Genomic DNA, 19,706 nt, shown 5'->3' with positions numbered 1-19,706 from the left:
ACAGTGATTTTCCAAGTCAGTATAAACAGCTTAGTCAGTGTTTAGTTTAGATGATCCTGCAACATAAATTTGAAGCAGCAGCACAAACTAAGTCAAATCTGACATCTAGGACTAAGTGTTGCCTTCACTAAAGTGTAGCAACACTAATAAATCACTGACTAGAAATCAGGACTGAAATATCTGTGGAAAAAACAGGAACACAAACCTTTACTTAAAAACCCTGAATGAGCAAGTGTGTGTCCTGATAATGTGAGGCTGGGGCTAAAGTGAGAATGACAAAGAAGGCGGCATCTTTAAGTCCCTACTTGAAAATAACTTTTTGCCTCATTATGTATTGAATTTTACATTTTCTGTTACATGTGTTTCTGATTTGTATTTATTCATTTATCAATGCTTTGCCACATGCTTCAGTTTCACTACATTATTTCCCCCTGGTCCTGTTGAATTTTTTTTGTCTTCTTCTAAAATGGCATAAATGGAGTGCCTTGCTCAATAACACATAATCAGCTTACTCTGGACGATTTCCTTCCACTTTCACAGTTGTCAAAGACTTACAACATGATGGTTTTGATTTTGTCCAAATAAACTCAACAATAACAGTGAAAATGTGAATGTCAGTCAGTTCAGGTGTGCTGCAGCAGTAACTGCCTCAGGTCACCTCTCCAGTGAACTCACGTCGGCTCCTAGCGGTTGGAGCTGGAACTGCAACAAGCTGAGGATAATACTAGAAAATCAATACTGAAACTCACTACTGTCAGACGTATTTGACATGAAAAACACTTTTTTTAAACAGTCTGAACAATACGGAGTTATTCCACAGTTTATTTAAGAATACAACAAAATAGTAAACACACACACACACACACACACACACACACACACACACACACACACGCACACACACACACATATATATCTGATAGAATGTTTCTTAGGAACATAAATTGCACCACATGAAATAATGAAAAACATTGAAATAACTAATATAAGTTGCAGATGTGCATTATGGGCCACAGTAGCCGCAACATTCTTATAATATTATCAAGCACTATGCCTGACACCATAATGGCGCTATAATAATAATGGTACATTTTTTAAAGATATTTTCACTTTGCATGCCAGAGAGACACCTGTGGAATATCATAGGAATATAACAATAGTTTGCAGTGTGCTGATGGGAATCTCTGAGATGGAAATGCTTCTGAAGACTGATGGATGGACGCTGTCAGAGGAAACAGTGGTCCATTAAAAGTCTGAGAGCAACACACTGAAGTTGGTCCCAAAACGTTTTTTCATCTCTCTCTCTCTCTCTCTCTCTCTCTCTCTCTGAGCTAAGAGGATAAGCTCGTCCCTTTTTCTCCCCTCACCGTGATTGGACGAGGCCACTTCTTAGGAATGGCATCAAACTATTTAAATAGCACTTTGTCCCCCTCGGCTTAAAAGGGAGTTTTTTAGCAGCCGATACCAGCAAGGACAAGTTTGCAATCAAGAAAAAAAAAAAAACACGCAAGATTTTCTTATTTCCCTTCTTTTGTCGGTGGAACTTTTATATTTTTAAATAACTCGCCATAAATTCATTCCTGAGGATTATTGCTGGATTTTCTAAATAATTTGCAGGATTTTATCACTTCTGCTCTGCTGATTTCGTGAAGCAGGTGAGTGGCAAATATTCTAAGGAATGGGACTATTTCTGCAGCTGCACTGGCATTTATTATTGATTCGTGACCGACTCAATTCACATATTTATTTTCAACCTGTTGCACACTGACTTTGTCTGACAGTCATTTTATGAATGGTAATTTTTTGAAGGTTTTTTTTGTTGTTATTTGTCACAGGGAGCAGGTTGGTGCTTCACAATGAAGTTGACAGGAATATTTTTGCTATTGATGCTTTGGACCTGCGAGAGTGCGCGAGTCGCAGGTGAGTTTGGCAGAACTAAGTGATTCAACTTGAACTTTTCAGAATATGAATTATCTTTTCAGACAGGAAGCTATCATTTATTATTATGATAGTCTGGTTTAAAAAAAAAGTTCGCAGTGTGTTGAAACTGAAATCAACATCCAGGCCACTGCCTAACAAAGGCTGACTGCTTATTATTATTCACCCGCAGAGAGTCGAGACGACAATAGCGTGTTTGACTTGTTTGAGCACGTCCAAGTCCCGAAGAAGAACCACGGGGTCACCCTGGTGAAAGGAGACGACCCGTACAGCCCCGCCTACAAGATCCTCAACCCGGACCTGATCCCCCCGGTCTCCGAGAGCGCCTTTCGGGACCTGATCGATTCCATCCACGCCGAGAGGGGATTCCTCCTGCTGCTCAACTTCAAGCAGTCCAAACGGACCCGGGGCAGCCTCCTGACCGTGGAGAAGCGGGACGGCTCCGGACCCGTGTTCGAGATCGTCTCCAACGGGAAGGCGAACACCTTGGACATAGTTTTCTCCACCGAGAACAAGCAGCAGGTGGTTTCCATCGAAGATGTGGATCTGGCTACTGGCCACTGGAAGAATATCACGCTGTTCGTGCAGGAGGACCGGGCGCAGCTGTACGCGGGATGCGAGGAGGTGAACACCGCCGAGCTGGATGCGCCCATCCAGAGCATCCTGACGCTGGAGACCCCAGCCAGCGCGCAGCTCAGGATCGGCAAGGGAGCCGTGAGGGACAGGTTCATGGTGAGAGCACGCGCCCGTGTAGACGGGAGATTTAGTTTTAAATTAGGAAATTGTTTTTTTTTCTCTTTCTTTTTTTTTCACCGAGGCATCACGTCTCTTTTTTAATGTCGTCAGCGGAGAGTTTTTGCTCAAAACGCAATTTGGTAAAGCGTAAAAATTATTATATGGCAGGGCTTGATTGTTTGAATTGTTTAAGACAGATGAAAAAGAAAAGCGGTTTTATTTCCTGATGTCCCGGATGATAGCCTAAACTGAACATCAAATACTTGCAGGGGGTCCTGCAAAACGTGAGGTTTGTGTTTGGAGCATCACTGGAGGCCGTCCTCCGCAACAAAGGATGCCAAACCTGTAAGTAATCAGACATTTACTCATCGCTCATCTGCTTCATGTACTGCCAAGTCCAAGTCCTTATCAAAGAATTGAGTATGTACTTAATGTGCTTGCTGATTTCTACATACAAACCCTAAATGGGAAGCTGTTTACCACTTATCACACAGGAATGCCACTTTACATATATCCTCAGGGTACTGTGGTCTCAAAGTCTGGGCTGTGCAGTATTGACTTATTACTTTTCAAAAGGATTTATTGCGGTGTGGGTTGTGTAACATTTAATATGCTCCCTCACCAATAAGTCAACCATAACGACGAATGTACAGATGTGGTTTGATTTATTTACTTATCTTCTTTCAGCAACGACTGACTCCATGATCCTGGAGAACCTCAATGGCTCCTCAGCCATCAGAACAGAATACACTGGACACAAGACTAAAGGTACTACTGACATGTGCACTGTTTTACTGGCTCATGTCTGTTGATTAGAGTCCAACCAGAGACTGACTATACTAGACTAGGAATGAGATTTTTTTTTTTTTTTTGTTTTTAATTTCATTGCCAATTAATGACCTTCCTCCCTGTGCTTTTGCCCTGGTGAAGACCTGCAGATGGTCTGTGGCTTCTCCTGTGAGGACCTGGTCAGCATGTTTAAGGAGCTGAAGGGCCTCGGTGTGGTGGTCAAGGAGCTGTCCAGTGAACTCCGCCAGATGGTAAGGAGGAAACCCACCAGACCGTCTGGGGGCAGAGTGCAAGAGACAGCCTGCCTGTCTGCATTTGATTGTGTTTGTTAGATGTGTCTTGTCTCTGTGTTACATTCACCTGTACAGTTGTCCAGCTAAATCATTTTAGACAGATACTTTATATTCTCCTACGGAGATGTGGTAACTCTATTGGTCAGATGTTGTTTTTAATCAATATACCATATCTGTGTTTTGTCTGTTTCTCCTACACCTCCCTCCTAGACGGATGAGAACAAGCTGATTAAGAACCGCATCGGCGTCTGCCTCCACAACGGCATTGTGCACAAGAACAGAGACGAGTGGACCGTCGATGACTGCACCGAGTGCACTTGTCAGGTGAGATCTCCAGCGTGTATATTGTCTCTTAAGTACTTAAACACGCGTGTGAGGGCGTGCACTCCATGCTCGGACTTGTTGGCACACGCACTCATGAAAAGACAACTCACATCGGAGCAGGCGCATATACACACAAACACACACACACTTACCACAACTCAACGGATCTGGTCAGTAATTAGTAGTGTGAAGGCCTGGCAGAAGGCCAGCAGCCTTTACTGTTGTAATGAGAGGTCTGTTGACAGAAGTTCAACTTGAGTATGGCCTTCAGGGACTTGACCAGACTTTAAGTGATGCATTTTAATTAGGAACAAGACCTTGGCTCTGATATTTCGAAAGAACCGTTGAGGTGCAAAACACTTGGCAAGGAGGAGTCCTGCATTTCATCAATACGATTTATTTCCTAATTTCCTCTTCTAAACACGAGTTGTTCCCATTTCCCCTTTTCTTCCCAGTCAGTGATCAGATCCAGGAGGGAGAGCATTAGCATGCATAGTTAGAGGCCGCTGTTATCCCTGAGTAATTCACAGTGCACCCACACAGGTTGTGCTGGCAGGCTGGCTTTACTTGTTTGGGGCTCAGTGCCCAGTCCGGCTCTACAGAGAAACTGACTTCCATTATTAGGACTTTGGCCTCATTCCCATCCTCTCCTGACCCAGTGGGCAGGTGGTTGTCTGCTGGGGTCTCCATACAACTAAGACAACCAACTCCAAATAAGTGACACAGTTCTGTAGCGGGGGTTTAACCCAGCACCTGGACAGAATTTGGAAGAAAATTGCAGCAACATTGGAGTGATATCGATTTATATATTTGAGGACGTGTTTAATCATATATTTGATCTCTGTGCTTGTGCAGAACTCTGCTACTGTGTGCCGCAAGATCTCCTGCCCCCTGATCCCCTGTGCTAATGCTACTGTTCCTGATGGGGAGTGCTGCCCACGCTGTGGAACACGTAAGCATTTCTGTCCAATTCATTGTTAGAATCTGCATAGCTATAAGTACACTGCAATTCCGCTTATATAAACCTTCACTGTAAGCTCCTGTATAAATGGCACTTTAAAGCCAGAACGTATATATATATTTCAGCTAACACGGCCCTATTCACAGAGTGAGACGTTTCTATGTCATTTGCCATAGAAACCTAAAAGCCACAAATATTTCCCTCGATGTAAAGGTTTCTATTCAAGAGAAAACATGTTAACTTTAGTGATGATTTAACTGCAATAACATCCGAGTAAGTGAAAGGGTGCTTATGTGTTTGGAACATTGGCGCTTTGTGCTCCGAAATATCTTTGAAATGGCTGTAATTTGCCAAATTGGTTAAAGCGGGATGGAAAATGGTTGGCTGTTTAGTGAAGCCATCTTCTACATGAGGAGAAGTGACATGTTCTTCATACCTATGCAGGCTTGGCTGCACTGCTTCCCTAAAACCTAAATAAACAGGGGGAGCTGCATTCATCCAGACCTCAGCCACTTGTTGAAGTCATTACACACCCTGGGCCGTGTTTGCGAAATCTGTTTCCTCTTTAGGAAAACATAAGCCAATGGGGCATCCCTATGCTGAGGACAGTGGCCCTTTCTGTTTCTCTAGCTTCTTTCTGTATGTTAGTCTCTACCCTCCTTCTCAACAGACGGCCTTCTATCTGTCCAAGTCCCAGCTAAATCCACACTATTAGCCCTCCGCTTTAAGAGCTTTCCCTCCTCATTTAGGCTTGGGGGTGTTTGTGAGGGGGGGTGCTGCCTTGCCGGAATAGCTCTTGTATTGTCTGTCTCTTCCCCTCTCTCTCTCATACTCTCTCCCTCACCCTCCTGCTCAGCGAGCGACTATGCAGAAGACGGCTGGTCGCCGTGGTCTGAATGGACCCATTGTTCCGTGTCGTGTGGGCGGGGCATCCAGCAGCGCGGGCGCTCTTGCGACCGTATCAATAACAACTGCGAGGGCACCTCTGTGCAGACCCGCGACTGCTACCTCCAGGAGTGCGACAAGCGATGTGAGTCAACACAACATACACTCACCCATCAACCAATACGCAAACGAGTATGCAGACCATGTCGAGCACAGCCATTCTAATCTACAGTATATGTAGTTATCTGTGAGATAACCTAGAGTCATCATCTGTGTGTCATAATATATGATAGACTGTCACTGTGGTCCATCGCTTTGCTTCCTGATAACTGACCGCTGACCTTTCACTTGCTGCCTTCAGTCAAGCAGGACGGCAGCTGGAGCTATTGGTCACCCTGGTCATCCTGCTCCGTCACCTGTGGTGCTGGTTTCATAACCCGTATCCGCCTCTGCAACTCCCCCACCCCTCAGCTTGGAGGCAAGGACTGTGAGGGAGAGGGCCGGCAAACCAAGAAGTGTCAGAAATCTCCGTGCCCAAGTGAGTCTCACCATCTGATATTCTTGCTTGCATTTGTGTGTTGTACACCGCAAGTATAGAAGTCAATCCTATTTTCCTCTCGCCTCCCTTAGTCAATGGCAACTGGGGACCCTGGTCACCATGGGATACCTGCACTCTTTCCTGTGGAACTGGTGTCCAAACTCGTAAACGCTTGTGCAACGACCCCACAGCGAAATACGGTGGCAAAGAGTGTGTCGGTAATGCCAAAGACACCCAGATATGCAACAAGAAAACCTGTCCAATTGGTGAGGCATTTTAATCAATAACAGAGCTTCTGACATTTTTTTTTACTGTGCTGTAATTGATTATATTACTGTTGTTTTTTTGGGGGGGAACTTTTAGTTTTAATTATCTAGTGATGTTTTTTTATATACCGAGATCCTCGACACCTTTGATGTTGCAGATGATGTCTTGATAATGGGCCAACATTGCTGTTTTCAGATGGGTGCCTGTCTAACCCTTGCTTTGCTGGAGCCAAGTGCATCAGTTTCCCTGATGGTTCCTGGAAGTGTGGAAAGTGTCCAGCTGGCTACACTGGCAATGGTATCAAGTGTAAAGATGTAGATGAGGTAAAAAATTCCTTAGACCTTGTACTATGAATTTGTCAGGTACAAACATAGTTTAATGCCTTTTTCAACATCTACCAAGTCTTAATTATTTCAACAGTTGTTCTTTTTATCTTAAAACAGTGCAAGGAGGTCCCAGATGCTTGCTTTGTGTTCAATGGTGTGCACCGCTGTGAGAACACCGATCCTGGCTACAACTGTCTGCCCTGCCCCACTCGTTACTCTGGACCCCAACCGTTCGGCAGAGGTATGGAGCAGGCTGCCGCTAAGAAACAGGCAAGTGGTGTCTTAATGCATAATGCAAAGGCTCTGGCCAAAAGAAATAGGACGTATAATATTATAATAACATGTTGACAATAGGAATAACTGCTACAACTACACTGTGTCTCCAGGGAAGTGCCAGTCTAATCACTGATCATTCAAGCTGTGCATCCCTCATTCCCTCTCCAGGTTTGCACGGCTCGTAATCCCTGCCTCGATGGAAGCCATGACTGCAACAAAAACGCCCGCTGTAACTACCTCGGACACTTTGCCGATCCCATGTACCGCTGCGAGTGCAGGCCAGGCTATGCTGGCAACGGCCATATCTGTGGAGAAGACACCGATCTGGATGGATGGCCCAATGCTAACTTGGTTTGTGTGGAGAACGCCACCTACCACTGCAAAAAGGTAATTAGTGGTAAAGCAGCGAGGCAGTATTATGTTCCGTAAAGCCAAGGCACTTCCGAAATGACTGTCTTAGCAGAGTAAAAGTCATATTACGTGTATGTTTGTTCTCATCTTTGACTGTCTGACTGTGTTGTTTGTTATTCAGGACAACTGTCCCAACCTCCCCAACTCTGGACAGGAAGATTACGATAAGGACGGCATTGGAGATGCTTGTGACAGTGATGATGACAATGATAGCATTCCTGATGATAGGGTACGTAAAAGTCTCCACATATAGCCATAGCAGTAGCATGTGTGTGTGTGTCCTGCGATTTTTGCATTCATCATGCTGTCTAATAACAAGGCCGGTGGAGAGGGAGAAGGGGAGGGGAGGCAGGAAAACAAATGTTTCTCTGAGGACTTAGCCAAAACCTAAAATTCCAACAGAGAGGTAAAGGAGCTGCACTGTGTGTTTGCTAATTCCAACATTAGATTTGGGACAGAGCCTAAAAACATAGAACCTTTTGATCCTGGATCCCTCCCTCCTTGAAAAAATATATCCACTCAGGCTCAGATGGCAAATGACCAGCTTTGCACCTGAAAAGCTATCCTAAACTCTTTGTCTTGCCCTTTGTCTTTGTCTTTGTGAAACAGGACAACTGTCCATTCGTGTACAACCCCAGGCAGTATGACTACGACCGCGATGACGTGGGTGACCGCTGTGATAACTGCCCCTACAATAGTAACCCAGACCAAACAGACACAGACAACAATGGAGAGGGAGACGCCTGCGCTGTGGACATTGATGGAGATGGTGAGGACTGGAAAGTTTAATAGACCTCTGGAAATCCTTTATATCTGTGCTGAAGTGAGGTCATACTTTTAGTAATATTCTGTACTCATGTAGTGGCTTTGCATATCATCATTTTCCATTAATTCCACAGGCATACTGAATGAAAAGGACAACTGCCCCTATGTGTACAATGTCGACCAAAGAGACACAGATCTGGACGGAGTGGGAGACATGTGCGATAACTGCCCGCTGGAACATAATCCTGATCAGGTGTGTGGACACACACACACAGACACACACCGCCCTTCCCCATTTCCTTCCACCTCACCCACCAACAATAATCCACATTCATCTCCCTGCCTTTCTCTATAGCTCAGCATATATCTGTCTTTCAATTGAGACAGAGCCTCAGTGATTAGCCCTGTGTAGCTGTCTAAGCTTTATCACGCCATGTAAAGGTGGAGTAAATCCTGTATGCAGCTCAAGGGCACATCAGTTCAATAAGGCGTGGTGGGGGTCTAGGGGTCTTTTCAATGGCCCATTGACGTTAGCTGGCTAATGTGAGAGAAGAGGCCCTAGGCTGCATATTACAGAGGAATGGGCTGGCCCTGGGCTGTGTGCATGCTCTGTCTGTGCACCATGGGCCTGCTCAGTCCACCTGTGCTATGCTACACTGAGAAATAGGAATGCATTTAACAACGGGACTCAAGAAATGTAAAAAAGAAAAGGACAGGGGAAGGAGGGGCTAGTCTAAAGCTACACTGATGTGGTCTTTAAAGATTGTATTGAGATTGTCAGTGAATTGCACAATGCAATTAAAGGCCAAAAAAGACAAGTCCAGGCAGGGACACGGCAATGTAACATGCTGCGCCAAAGATTACAAAAACTGCAACAAAACAAATTCCCTCTTCAAAAGTTGTGGCAGCAGAATTAGGATTCTACACGGTGAGCCAGATCCCACCCTTCATCTCCTTCCTCTTGTACCTATTCTTTCTTAATGCAGCAGGGTGTTTCCAGCACCGCCAAGTAGGGCTAGCATGACTTCTCCCTTCACTACAGAAGCTGGAGGTGCAACAGAGTCTTGAAGAGAGATGTTTGATTTTCAATAGCTAAAACCTGCTGACAGATCTGAGACAAATTGAGCTTGGCAGCTTTCCAAGTTGCAGAGTGATTCCCGCCTCAGGAAAGTCCTTAATGAAAGCAGGAGAGGAGAGATGACAGAACAAAAGTAGCAGGAAACACTGCAGTGAATGAAAATAAACAAAGTGGAATGTAATCGCCTGTGTTAGCATTGCTAAGACTTCATTGTCCCCTTAATCCATACAAGTCATGAGTCTGACATCAAAGCATTGTACCATTGCAGGTGGATTCAGATGATGACCGCGTGGGAGACAAGTGTGACAGCAACCAGGACATCGATGAAGACGGACACCAGAACAACCTGGACAACTGTCCGTACATCCCTAATGCCAACCAGGCTGACCATGACAAGGATGGCAAGGGAGACGCCTGTGACCACGATGACGACAACGACGGCATCCCCGACGACAAGGACAACTGCAGACTGGCCTTCAACCCTGACCAGCTGGACGCTGATGGTGAGCACAATGGGCCATGTTTCAGCCCTAAAGGACGGTATCGAGAGATATTTGAAAAACCTTAGTTACCAATTAATAATGAAAATGCGATGCATATTTTTCAGGTGATGGCCGTGGAGATGCTTGCAAAGACGACTTTGACCAAGACAACGTTCCTGACATCTACGACGTGTGCCCAGAGAACTTCGACATTAGTGAGACGGACTTCCGCCAGTTCCAGATGGTTCCTCTTGACCCTAAAGGCACCTCGCAGATTGATCCTAACTGGGTCGTCCGCCATCAGGGCAAAGAGCTGGTGCAGACTGTCAACTGCGACCCTGGCATCGCTGTTGGTAAGTAAAAAGAATATGTTGTGATATTTTGTGTGCAAAATTTCACCTAAAGAGCATACATTCATTGGGCTCTGAAAATCTGGCCTCTAACATGCATTTTTCATTCAGGTTACCACGAGTTCAATTCAGTGGACTTCAGTGGGACTTTCTTCATCAACACAGAGAGGGATGATGATTACGCCGGCTTTGTGTTCGGCTACCAGTCCAGTTCCCGGTTCTACGTGGTGATGTGGAAGCAGATTACGCAGACATACTGGTCGAACAAACCCACCAAGGCCCAGGGCTACTCAGGCTTGTCTATTAAAATGGTTAACTCCACCACTGGCCCAGGAGAGCACCTCAGGAACGCCCTCTGGCACACAGGAAATACTCCAGGACAGGTAAGACATTTGGTGGACTTTTGGAGGTTATACACCTCAATGAATCATTTTAATATAGGGACATTTGAAAAGATGAACCCATGGCTGTTTATTTCCCCGATGCTTTAGGTCCGCACTCTCTGGCATGACCCTAAGAACGTTGGATGGAAAGACTTCACCGCCTACAGATGGCATCTGATCCACAGACCGAGAACAGGACTCATTAGGTGGGCAGAGGATATTAGTTAGTCCACATATAAGTTTACGCTTCACGTGGGTTTGACATTATCATCCCAAGCTTTGGACCTCACCAACTTTCATTTTTCCTTCATTCCTGCAGAGTTGTGATGTACGAGGGCAAGAAGATCATGGCAGATTCTGGTAACATCTATGACAAGACATATGCCGGCGGCAGGCTAGGTCTTTTTGTCTTCTCACAAGAGATGGTATACTTCTCAGACCTCAAGTATGAATGCAGAGGTAAGGATTTATGTCAAATTTACTTCCCCGGAAAACATTTGATGATCTTTTCGTAAAATTGAGGCCATGTCCAACATTTTTTATTGTCTCTCCTTCTTTTAACAGATGTTTAAATGCACGGCGCAGGAAGCTCTGAGGAATGCACCTTTTTTGTACAAAGTATGAACTTACGTATTCTGATGCAAAGTCCAGGGACCGATTTATCTCCGCAACTCTTTTTCCTGCGACACGCACACTCGAACGAGGCGAAGGGCATGTGGTCCGCCTCAGGGTCACTTGAACCTGGTTTGGGCAGAGCACCAACCGGTTGATTGCCAGTTGAGGATCAGAGAGCCCCTTCTCCTCCACCCTTAGCATCTATGAGAGCAGGGAGAGCTGGGGCAAAATAAAACAAGCCGTCTAGCTTTGCCAGTAGGACACAAACACCTTTTTATTCCAGCTCTACCTGCTTTCTCGCTCTCTGGAAGACCTCATTCATCTCTGTGCGGGAACGGCTCCCCATAGACAACTATGCACTTCCAAGCCTTTACATCTCTCTCTCTCTCTCGCTTTTTCTGTCTCACCTCTTCAGCCTGTGTGCCTATCTACCTTACCTTCGGGATGGACATCCCAAAGAAAAAAAAAAACTGATGATATATTCCCTTTGCTTTACCAGATCTGCCAGGATGTAGATTCTGAATGACACAACTTTTGAGGACACAGGATGAGGACAGCAATAACATTTTTTTAGGGCTCTTGGTTATTGAGGACTTAAGGAAACTGTTGGGAGTAGAGCTGGTTAGAAATATGGGCAACATTATGTTATGGATGTGTGTGGTCATGCATGTACTGTATGTGGAAGACTGGAACATAAAAAGTGCTTTTACCCATCGACCTAAGAATCTCTGTAGAGAAGAGAGACAAAATAAAATTTAGGTCAGCTATCTTTTTAAAGTATCATAGGCTTTGTTGATGCTGATGTCTTGTTAACTAAACAACTCTCAGGGTGAGTGGCAAGTGACGAGCTTCCCATATTAAACCAGTAAGAAAAAGAAATATGAGGATTATGTTTTACAGAAAAGAAGAGATGTTCCTCCCTCAGTTTCTGAGGATTTCCATTTGAAATTATGTAAATACACGTAATTTATTGACTCTTGCCTACAATGTAGGCAGCAAAAGAAATTTGAATGCGTTGAAAAAGTGAAGAAGAAAAAAATTCATCCAATATCACAGTGAAAACTGATCCAAAATCAGGTACATCCAGGTGGAAGTGTCTATCAAAGTAAATCAGGCATTATTCAGACAGGGCTAATGAGCATGAAGTGTATGTGACTTGTGTGCGTTTTCTTCAGAGAGAGATGAAAAACAAAGGAAATCTTTGATGTACAAATATTACCTCATAGCTGTTGTATAATTTGATTAAAAAAAACACACAACCAAGTACTTTTTTCATATTCCTTTAAAAAGATGGACATCTTAGTGCCACTGTAGCATGAGCTGTAAATACTATGACATTTCATTCCTAAAGACACAACAAGCTTCCAATCCCATGATCTGCCCCAGTAAAAAGAACAGTCAAAATGGGAGATTTCTTTTTTTTATAAATCATTTTGCTCTATCGTGTATGTCCAGTGCTGTTTTTAGCAGATAAATTATTGTCTTCGCTGTTTGTGAGAGGTTGATTTGTGTGTGTGTGTGTGTGCGTGCGTGTTTGTAGATAAATGCTATTTAAATAATTTATCAGGATCTGTTGCCTTACCAAAGGCCACACGTCCATCTGTATAAACGGTTTGCACACTGACGTGAGGATGTTCTGTTCTTTATTGTTTTTACCTTCTTTGTTACTGTGTATCAATGTTACCATTAGTTTTGTACAATTAGTTTTGCTTGTCTGTAAACATTTCCTTAGTTGTACAAAGCAAAAAAATGCAGTTTTTATTCATAGCGATTATTTTGTTGCATACTTCAAGACAATAAATAGTTGTTAAAATTCTCAAGCATCTCTCACTTTTGTTTGTCTAATTGAAGCCATCGTACCATGTTTCACAGTATTAAGGCCATTGTTGATTGTCAAGAATGTGTTGAGATGATGTGGACATACAAACATGATTTACATTAAACACTCAGACCAGATTCACCACCAACCAGAGCTCATCATGACGACAACTGGATTTGATTAGGTCTACTGTAGCCCCGAGGCTCAACACTTGAACATGTTCAAAGTCAAAATAATCGGCCAGTCGTCCCCCCCCCCCCCCAAGCCAACAAACCTTGTTGTACTTTCAGGCCTCTCTCCCTTCAGAGAGGCACACATCGCCTCTCTGTGATGAAGGCCACATAAGGAATGTGACACAGACAGTCTGCTCCTCAGCTTGATCTGCCTGACCTCTCTGTGATCTGCACTGACCTCTGCAGAAGCTTATACAACACAGAGAGCAAATATTAGACCGACACAAACCTTGACGTTGGCCGACTGGCTTCGGGACACGGAGGCTAAAAAGAAAATCAATTTCCTGTGAATGCCGATCTGTAACATTTTGTGTGTCTTTTCTATTTAGGTGATACCTTATCGTGATCACCTGGTAGAGGTCTTCATATGCCCAAAAGTTAAGAAAACACAATCCAAAATTGATATGTGGAAAACCTACCTAAATTCGACATGCATACATTATAAGCATACTGCAATGCTTAGCACAAGTTATATATCACACGAATCCAGGGCAATACAACCACACTTGCCAACCTTCTCAATTTTCCTGTAAGACTTGCATCGTTTTTTTAACTTTTTGATAACATATTTCTGACACTGCACAGTGTGTTCAAGCCCTATTGTTTCCACCACATCAACAATTCAGCTGCAACACTGGTCAAACAGTGTGTCCTGCACAGCGGTGATTTCTAACGTAGACTCTCTGTTGATGTTTGAGTGTCTGTGACTTTCGTTCTCTGTGGTTAGCCAACTCTGCTCGTGCATAAAACACAAACACATTTATTCTAGAAGAGAAAAGGAAAGTCAAAGTCAATTTTAAACTTGTTCTTGATAAGTTGCAGCCCAGCTTGAGTCATTATGGATTATTACAATGTGGCAAGACTCGACATCTTCATACCAGCTGCAGTTCTCACAAGTCTCTGCCAGCTGTCTACAAACACCCACATGTTTACTCTCAGACCCCTTTTAGGCTGCATGTCAGGATGTATTGACTCATGGAGAATCCCCACTTGGTACACACAGGCAGTTTTATTGCATGAAATGTGTTCTCTGTTAATGTCAGATTTTATATAAATTTTGCTATATCTTGCTTGTATTTTGGGCAATAAAATAGTGACTATGAAATGACTAATCGACTGAAGAGATCTTAGTCGACAAAGACCAAAACGACCAAATAATCAACTTACTGACTAAGAGGGGTCAGCCCTACGTTAATTGATATATTGTAGGGCTGCAAGTAGCGATTGTTATTGTTATTAGCCAATTCATTTATTTATTGAGCCTTCCTATTGTCAATATTAGTAACATTTCAGAAAGTGGTGTAACACCTATTCAAATTTCTCCATAGCCTTAAGTGAAATACTCAGATAATGGTACAACTCACAATCCAAAAATATTTAGTTTTTCAACCATAAACCGAAAAAACACACTGCAGTTGTCTTAGAGACAGTGATGGACAATTGTTCTGGTGTTACTCATGTAGCTTTATCCTGATTAGATTTAGCCTTGAGGCTTTAAGACATCTTGATGGTGAATATTTTTGGGAATCACAGTGTGTCTTGTTGCCCACTTTTATCCCAGCAAGACCAGGTCTTCAAACTGGCAGCCTTCAAGTCGCAAGTCGCTACCATGATTACTCGCCACACACATGCCTCGAATAATGACAGGCCAAGGCTGAAAACCACCCACTCAATTACCTCCATCACCTCTAATGTGTCTGCAAAAAGCATCTTCTGCAGTTAAAGGATATAGACATTAGCCTTGAAGTGTGGTGACTAATGCAAAGTGCTGATGACGGGAACAAAGGCCATCCACCCCGGAGTTACAACGGCTTTATTTAACTCCTGTAATCCACCCAGGGAAGCGGAGAGACTGTGCTCCATTTGCACAACCCGCTGCCACAATTGGCCTCAAACCTCAAACGCTTGGTTTCATCCGGCCGCCCTCCTCCTCTGGTCTGTCTTCAACAGCTTTGTGCTCCATGCTGCTGTGTGCTGAGGTGTTGAGGTGTTATGTTAAGATGGAGGACCCCCCACTGAATAATGCGGCATTTACCCTCCATGCACGTCTGTAAGCACAGCAGCTGTAGGACACCACCTGTACATACAGTATTTGAAACTCAAATAAGAATAGAATAACATTTTCTTGAACAATATAGCCGTAGTGAAAATAAATCTGGAATGTGGTTTGGTCAGGGCATTTTCTTTGTATAATAGTATTAGTTGGGTGTGTAGGGAGGGCTCAAAAATAAAACCTCAATGAGACCTACACTTTCTACAAAAAAAACAGCTGCAGGCTCCGGAATTGTTAAAGTCATCACTTTAATGACCCCAGCTGTTATGTAAAATTTTGAATCATCAGTGCTTCCAGGTTGTGAACACACTGAGCTTTGCTTTTAATAGAGATATCTGCATATCGGAGGCTCTAAAGGGCTAAAGCTTCCATATATAGAGTGGTTTCTATGCAGCTGGGAGTTTAGTTCAGTGGTTTCCATCCTACAGTTTGGGACACTCTTACGAGTCACAAGATAAATCTGAGGGGTCATGAGATAATCGATGGGAAAAGAAAGAAAGACTAAACTAACTTCTCAACTTTCTTTGAGAGGCGACAAGGCGAAAAGGTTGGGAAACTCTAGTTTAATCCTAACTCGAGAAGTAAAAAGTACCCAATATACAATAATGGCATAAGTGAAAAAAAGTTATTTTGATTATGTCAGGCTCAGTGACATAACGGTAATAAATCACTTTCCCTACTGTAAGCCCTCATCATAACAATTCCCCATAGAGAATATCTTTCTTGTGATTGTTGGCAGTCGCGATGGGATTCCTGACTAGGATGTGCTATGACCTCTGACCCCTGCGCTAGCTGCACCTAGCGAAACTCAAAAAGAATGTGACCTTTATCCCCTTTGCATAGCGATATAGGTAAAAACATAATTTTTGGATGTCATAAATCTTTGCTCTCATGAGTGCAATAAATGGACAGGTTATGAAGAGCAAGTTCACAATTTAAAAACAAATCAGGTGAACGTTTGTTGATAATTTCAATGTGTCTGGTATGAGTACCATGCATTCAAATCACCAACATTTCTTTGTAGGCTTTGACCGAGACGTGCAATACGTGTTTCCTCACCTCCTGAACCCTGTCCCATCTGCTCGGCATGTTGTTTTTGGGCATTGCTACTGTTTGTTTTTCCTCCGTCTTCTTCAGGACACAAAGTGAGGCAGAGCAAGTGTTTGAGTAGTCAAAGATGAATGTTCCAAAACAACCCAAAGACGACCGCGTTTGCAACACCGGGTGAATTCCATTATTGATGAAATTCATTCTTGTTCCCTATTTTATTGCTTTGAGCCAAAGTCCAAATTCCTGCTTTTATTCTGCAGTACAGAAATACCAAGTACATGCTCTCCTCGACTTTAATATACAAGTCTCCCACTAACAATGAGATCAAATCTATTTTTTTCCAATGAAGGTTCAGAATTTAGCCCAGCTTTCATCGTCTCGATATTTTTCTTTCAGTCTGGTATGTTTTGGCAGACGCAGTGAAATAAAAATATATTTTTAAAGTTTGAATCTTGTGTCCCTCTGTTCAATATTCAGTTGTCTCTTATGTGCAAAAAAATATGTAAATTAATCATTTTTGAGTGTCTTTATACAAAAGTCCCTCTCGTTTTTCTTGAACTTAAATGAAACAGTTTTTGTCTCTGAGCTCTTGGGGGTAGTGGCACTGGCTAGCTAAGCAATAATATAGCAGTAGGTCTCCTGCTGATCCAACAACGTGGTTAAGAGAGGTGAGGATAGACTTCTATCTCACCACATCAACAACGAATGACAGCTTTAATCGATCCAATCAAATCTTAAGGGTTTGCTTTAAAACCCTTCTCGTAACCGTACCGTACTGTGACTTTAAGGTTCATTTGACATTCAGGCATTTAAAATAGTCCTTCTATGGAGAATATGTTAAAGAATAAAGAGTCTCTGAGATAAAACTCGAACGAGTATTTTTGTCTCCAGCCGACTCATCAAAATGGAAATGATATGATAAAAAAAAACGCTGTGTTTCTAAATTGTTGCAGTAAGTACCAAGTTTTGCCAATGCACTTTTCCTTACTGAGCTCATGTAATCCTCTAAGTATGAAGGTAATGTCCTATGCAGACAACAGCAGTAAAGTAAGACCCCAGACACTGTTGGTGTTCATTAACCGAACTGGCAGCAGATAAGAGAGGATAAGGAGACTGAAGGAAGAAGCGATGGCTTTTAATTTCCTGAGGGGAGCACGCCCTGCTGCTGCTCTACAGCTTCTGTTTATCCAATGGCCTGTAATTCCTTCTGGCCTCGGCCTTGTGTCAAGTTACAGACCCGGCTTCAAACACACAGCATCAGTGCCACAGCAAAGACCATGTGTGCCCAACTGCCCATACAGCGTACCTCCACTATCTGCACCAGCGTGACTCAGCTGCACATTAACATCACTGTACAACCACGGGCTCTAATGACTGTGACATCCAAAGGACCAGCTGTGCAGGTTAAACAGCACTCCAAAATTATAAGTCAATACAATAACAGTACATCCGATTCAAATAAGTATACAGTACACCCATGGGCATGGCCACCAACAACAAATGTGTGTAAAGATAACATCCAAAAGAATCTGATTGGCCCAACATAATGTTTTTCTTTTTTCTGACACCAGTTGTTGCTTTGTTTTCCGCTTCGGTCCAGTAGGAAATATCTCAACAACTATTGGAATTTTGTACAGATATTCATGGTCTTCAGAGGATGACCGTTACTGACTTTGGTGTTCCCCACACTTTTCCTCCAGCGTCGCCAGAAGGTTGACACTTTTGTTTTTTAGTGAAATGTCTCAACAACTACTGGATGGATTGCCATGAAATTTTGCATTGACGTCCGCTTATTAAAGATGAATTGCAATAACATTGGTGGTCCCTTCATTTTTCATCTGGCGCCATCATTAGGTCAAATGGCATCTAATGAATAAACATCCTGGGTATTTATCTTAATAAATTCAACATGTTCGCTTAAAGCACTACTGTGCACAAGTCTTTAACTCCAAACCACATTTATGGACATTGCAATGTAAATATTGGCATTGGACACTGAGAACATCCTGTACAAAACCGAAAGTTACCCAAGGTATGTGGCATGAGGTCTCGAGTTGGCTTACGGACACAGAGTGTGCCCTGAAAATGGACATGATGTCTTCTGTTTGGACACTCACGAGGATGAACAACGATCCAGAGGAAGTCGAGTATTCTGTGCTGTCGACCGCAAATCCGCCGCCCCTACTCTCCACACAGAGGCGTGACATATTAAAGATAGGTGTGGCAGACAGATTTCAACACAGACACTAAACCTCCCTATATGCCGGCATTGCGTGAGAGACAGAGATGTAAACAGTCGAGATAGAGACACCTGTGTGTCGTTTATGTGTCGCTTGATTCAAGTTGAGACTTATGTAAAGTGACACATGTTATGATGGTCCAATTTGGCTGAAGCTCACTGGCTTACATGAGAGGATAATGAAAGTCAGGAATAACCCAGTAACCCACTTTGGTTGCAGTTATTTTTGCCATTTTCATTGCTGGTGCTTGTTTTTTCAGCCTCCAGGGCTCTATAAAGCAACAAGAAACTCATCTCTTTGTAATTCTTCTCTATTTTACCTTTGACGTTGAACTAATGGAGGTTTAGCCCCGCAAAAATATATGTATTTACCCGATGTCATACAATGACAATCAGCGCTGCTACGTATGCACATCACACAATATGAGGAGGGCACCAAGTGCCTGAGGGGGCACCAAGAGCAGTTTGGCTATAGTAACGCTGGCTGCAGGGACAATTTCGGAAAGAATAGCCCTAGAAAGGCAACCAGGGTCCACGGCAGAGAAGAGCAAAAAGTAGAAACTGTGGGATGACTCTTGCGCATCGCTTGCAGGTGTAGGTTATTGGCCATCGGTCACCTGTTGGCTGCTGCGTACGTAGGTTGTCGATTGTACATTGGCGTTATAAGTACACTGTATATACACATAGATATTTTATATGGTAGTGTTCTTTTTTTTATAGTTACTGCCTGCCCTTGGGCTTCAGCTCCCTCATGGAGCCCTGCTCCTGGGCGTATTTCTGGAGGTTTTCCGGGCATCTCCAACCGGTAGGGGACCGCAGGGTAGATCCAGAACACACTGGAGAGATCACATATCCAATTTGGCTTGGGAAGGCCAAATCTATGAGTCACAGGGCTG

At 43.4% G+C, this 19,706-nt stretch overlaps 1 protein-coding gene across 1 annotated transcript; it reads left to right on the top strand.

Annotated features, from left to right (window-relative positions):
- The first annotated feature begins 1,456 nt into the window (after positions 1-1,456).
- thbs1b (thrombospondin 1b) lies at positions 1,457-13,232 on the top strand. The gene is made up of 23 exons (XM_031861730.1): positions 1,457-1,655; positions 1,836-1,920; positions 2,111-2,670; positions 2,943-3,018; positions 3,361-3,441; positions 3,604-3,713; positions 3,966-4,079; positions 4,935-5,031; positions 5,897-6,070; positions 6,287-6,463; positions 6,556-6,729; positions 6,926-7,053; positions 7,174-7,326; positions 7,501-7,719; positions 7,865-7,972; positions 8,353-8,512; positions 8,643-8,761; positions 9,855-10,089; positions 10,194-10,421; positions 10,530-10,801; positions 10,910-11,007; positions 11,121-11,260; positions 11,366-13,232. Exons 2-23 carry the CDS (start codon positions 1,857-1,859, stop codon positions 11,371-11,373), a joined length of 3,495 nt encoding a protein of 1,164 aa, XP_031717590.1. The 5' UTR covers positions 1,457-1,655; positions 1,836-1,856; the 3' UTR covers positions 11,374-13,232.
- The last annotated feature ends 6,474 nt before the right edge of the window (positions 13,233-19,706 follow it).

The sequence above is a fragment of the Anarrhichthys ocellatus genome, unplaced genomic scaffold, assembly GCF_004355925.1.
Source record: "Anarrhichthys ocellatus isolate YVR2014 unplaced genomic scaffold, GSC_Weel_1.0 scaffold25, whole genome shotgun sequence".
NCBI classification, from domain to species: Eukaryota; Metazoa; Chordata; class Actinopteri; order Perciformes; family Anarhichadidae; genus Anarrhichthys; species Anarrhichthys ocellatus.
Note: the sequence above shows the minus strand (reverse complement) of the source record. Positions and strands in the feature narration are given on the sequence as shown.

Bases quoted from the DNA above. Each gene is read 5' to 3' on its own strand.
- thbs1b (XM_031861730.1), top strand. From the start codon at position 1,857: ATGAAGTTGACAGGAATATTTTTGCTATTGATGCTTTGGACCTGCGAG. The intron at 5,032-5,896 runs GTAAGCATTTCT...CCTCCTGCTCAG, and splicing joins CTGCCCACGCTGTGGAACAC to CGAGCGACTATGCAGAAGAC. The intron at 7,054-7,173 runs GTAAAAAATTCC...ATCTTAAAACAG, and splicing joins AGTGTAAAGATGTAGATGAG to TGCAAGGAGGTCCCAGATGC.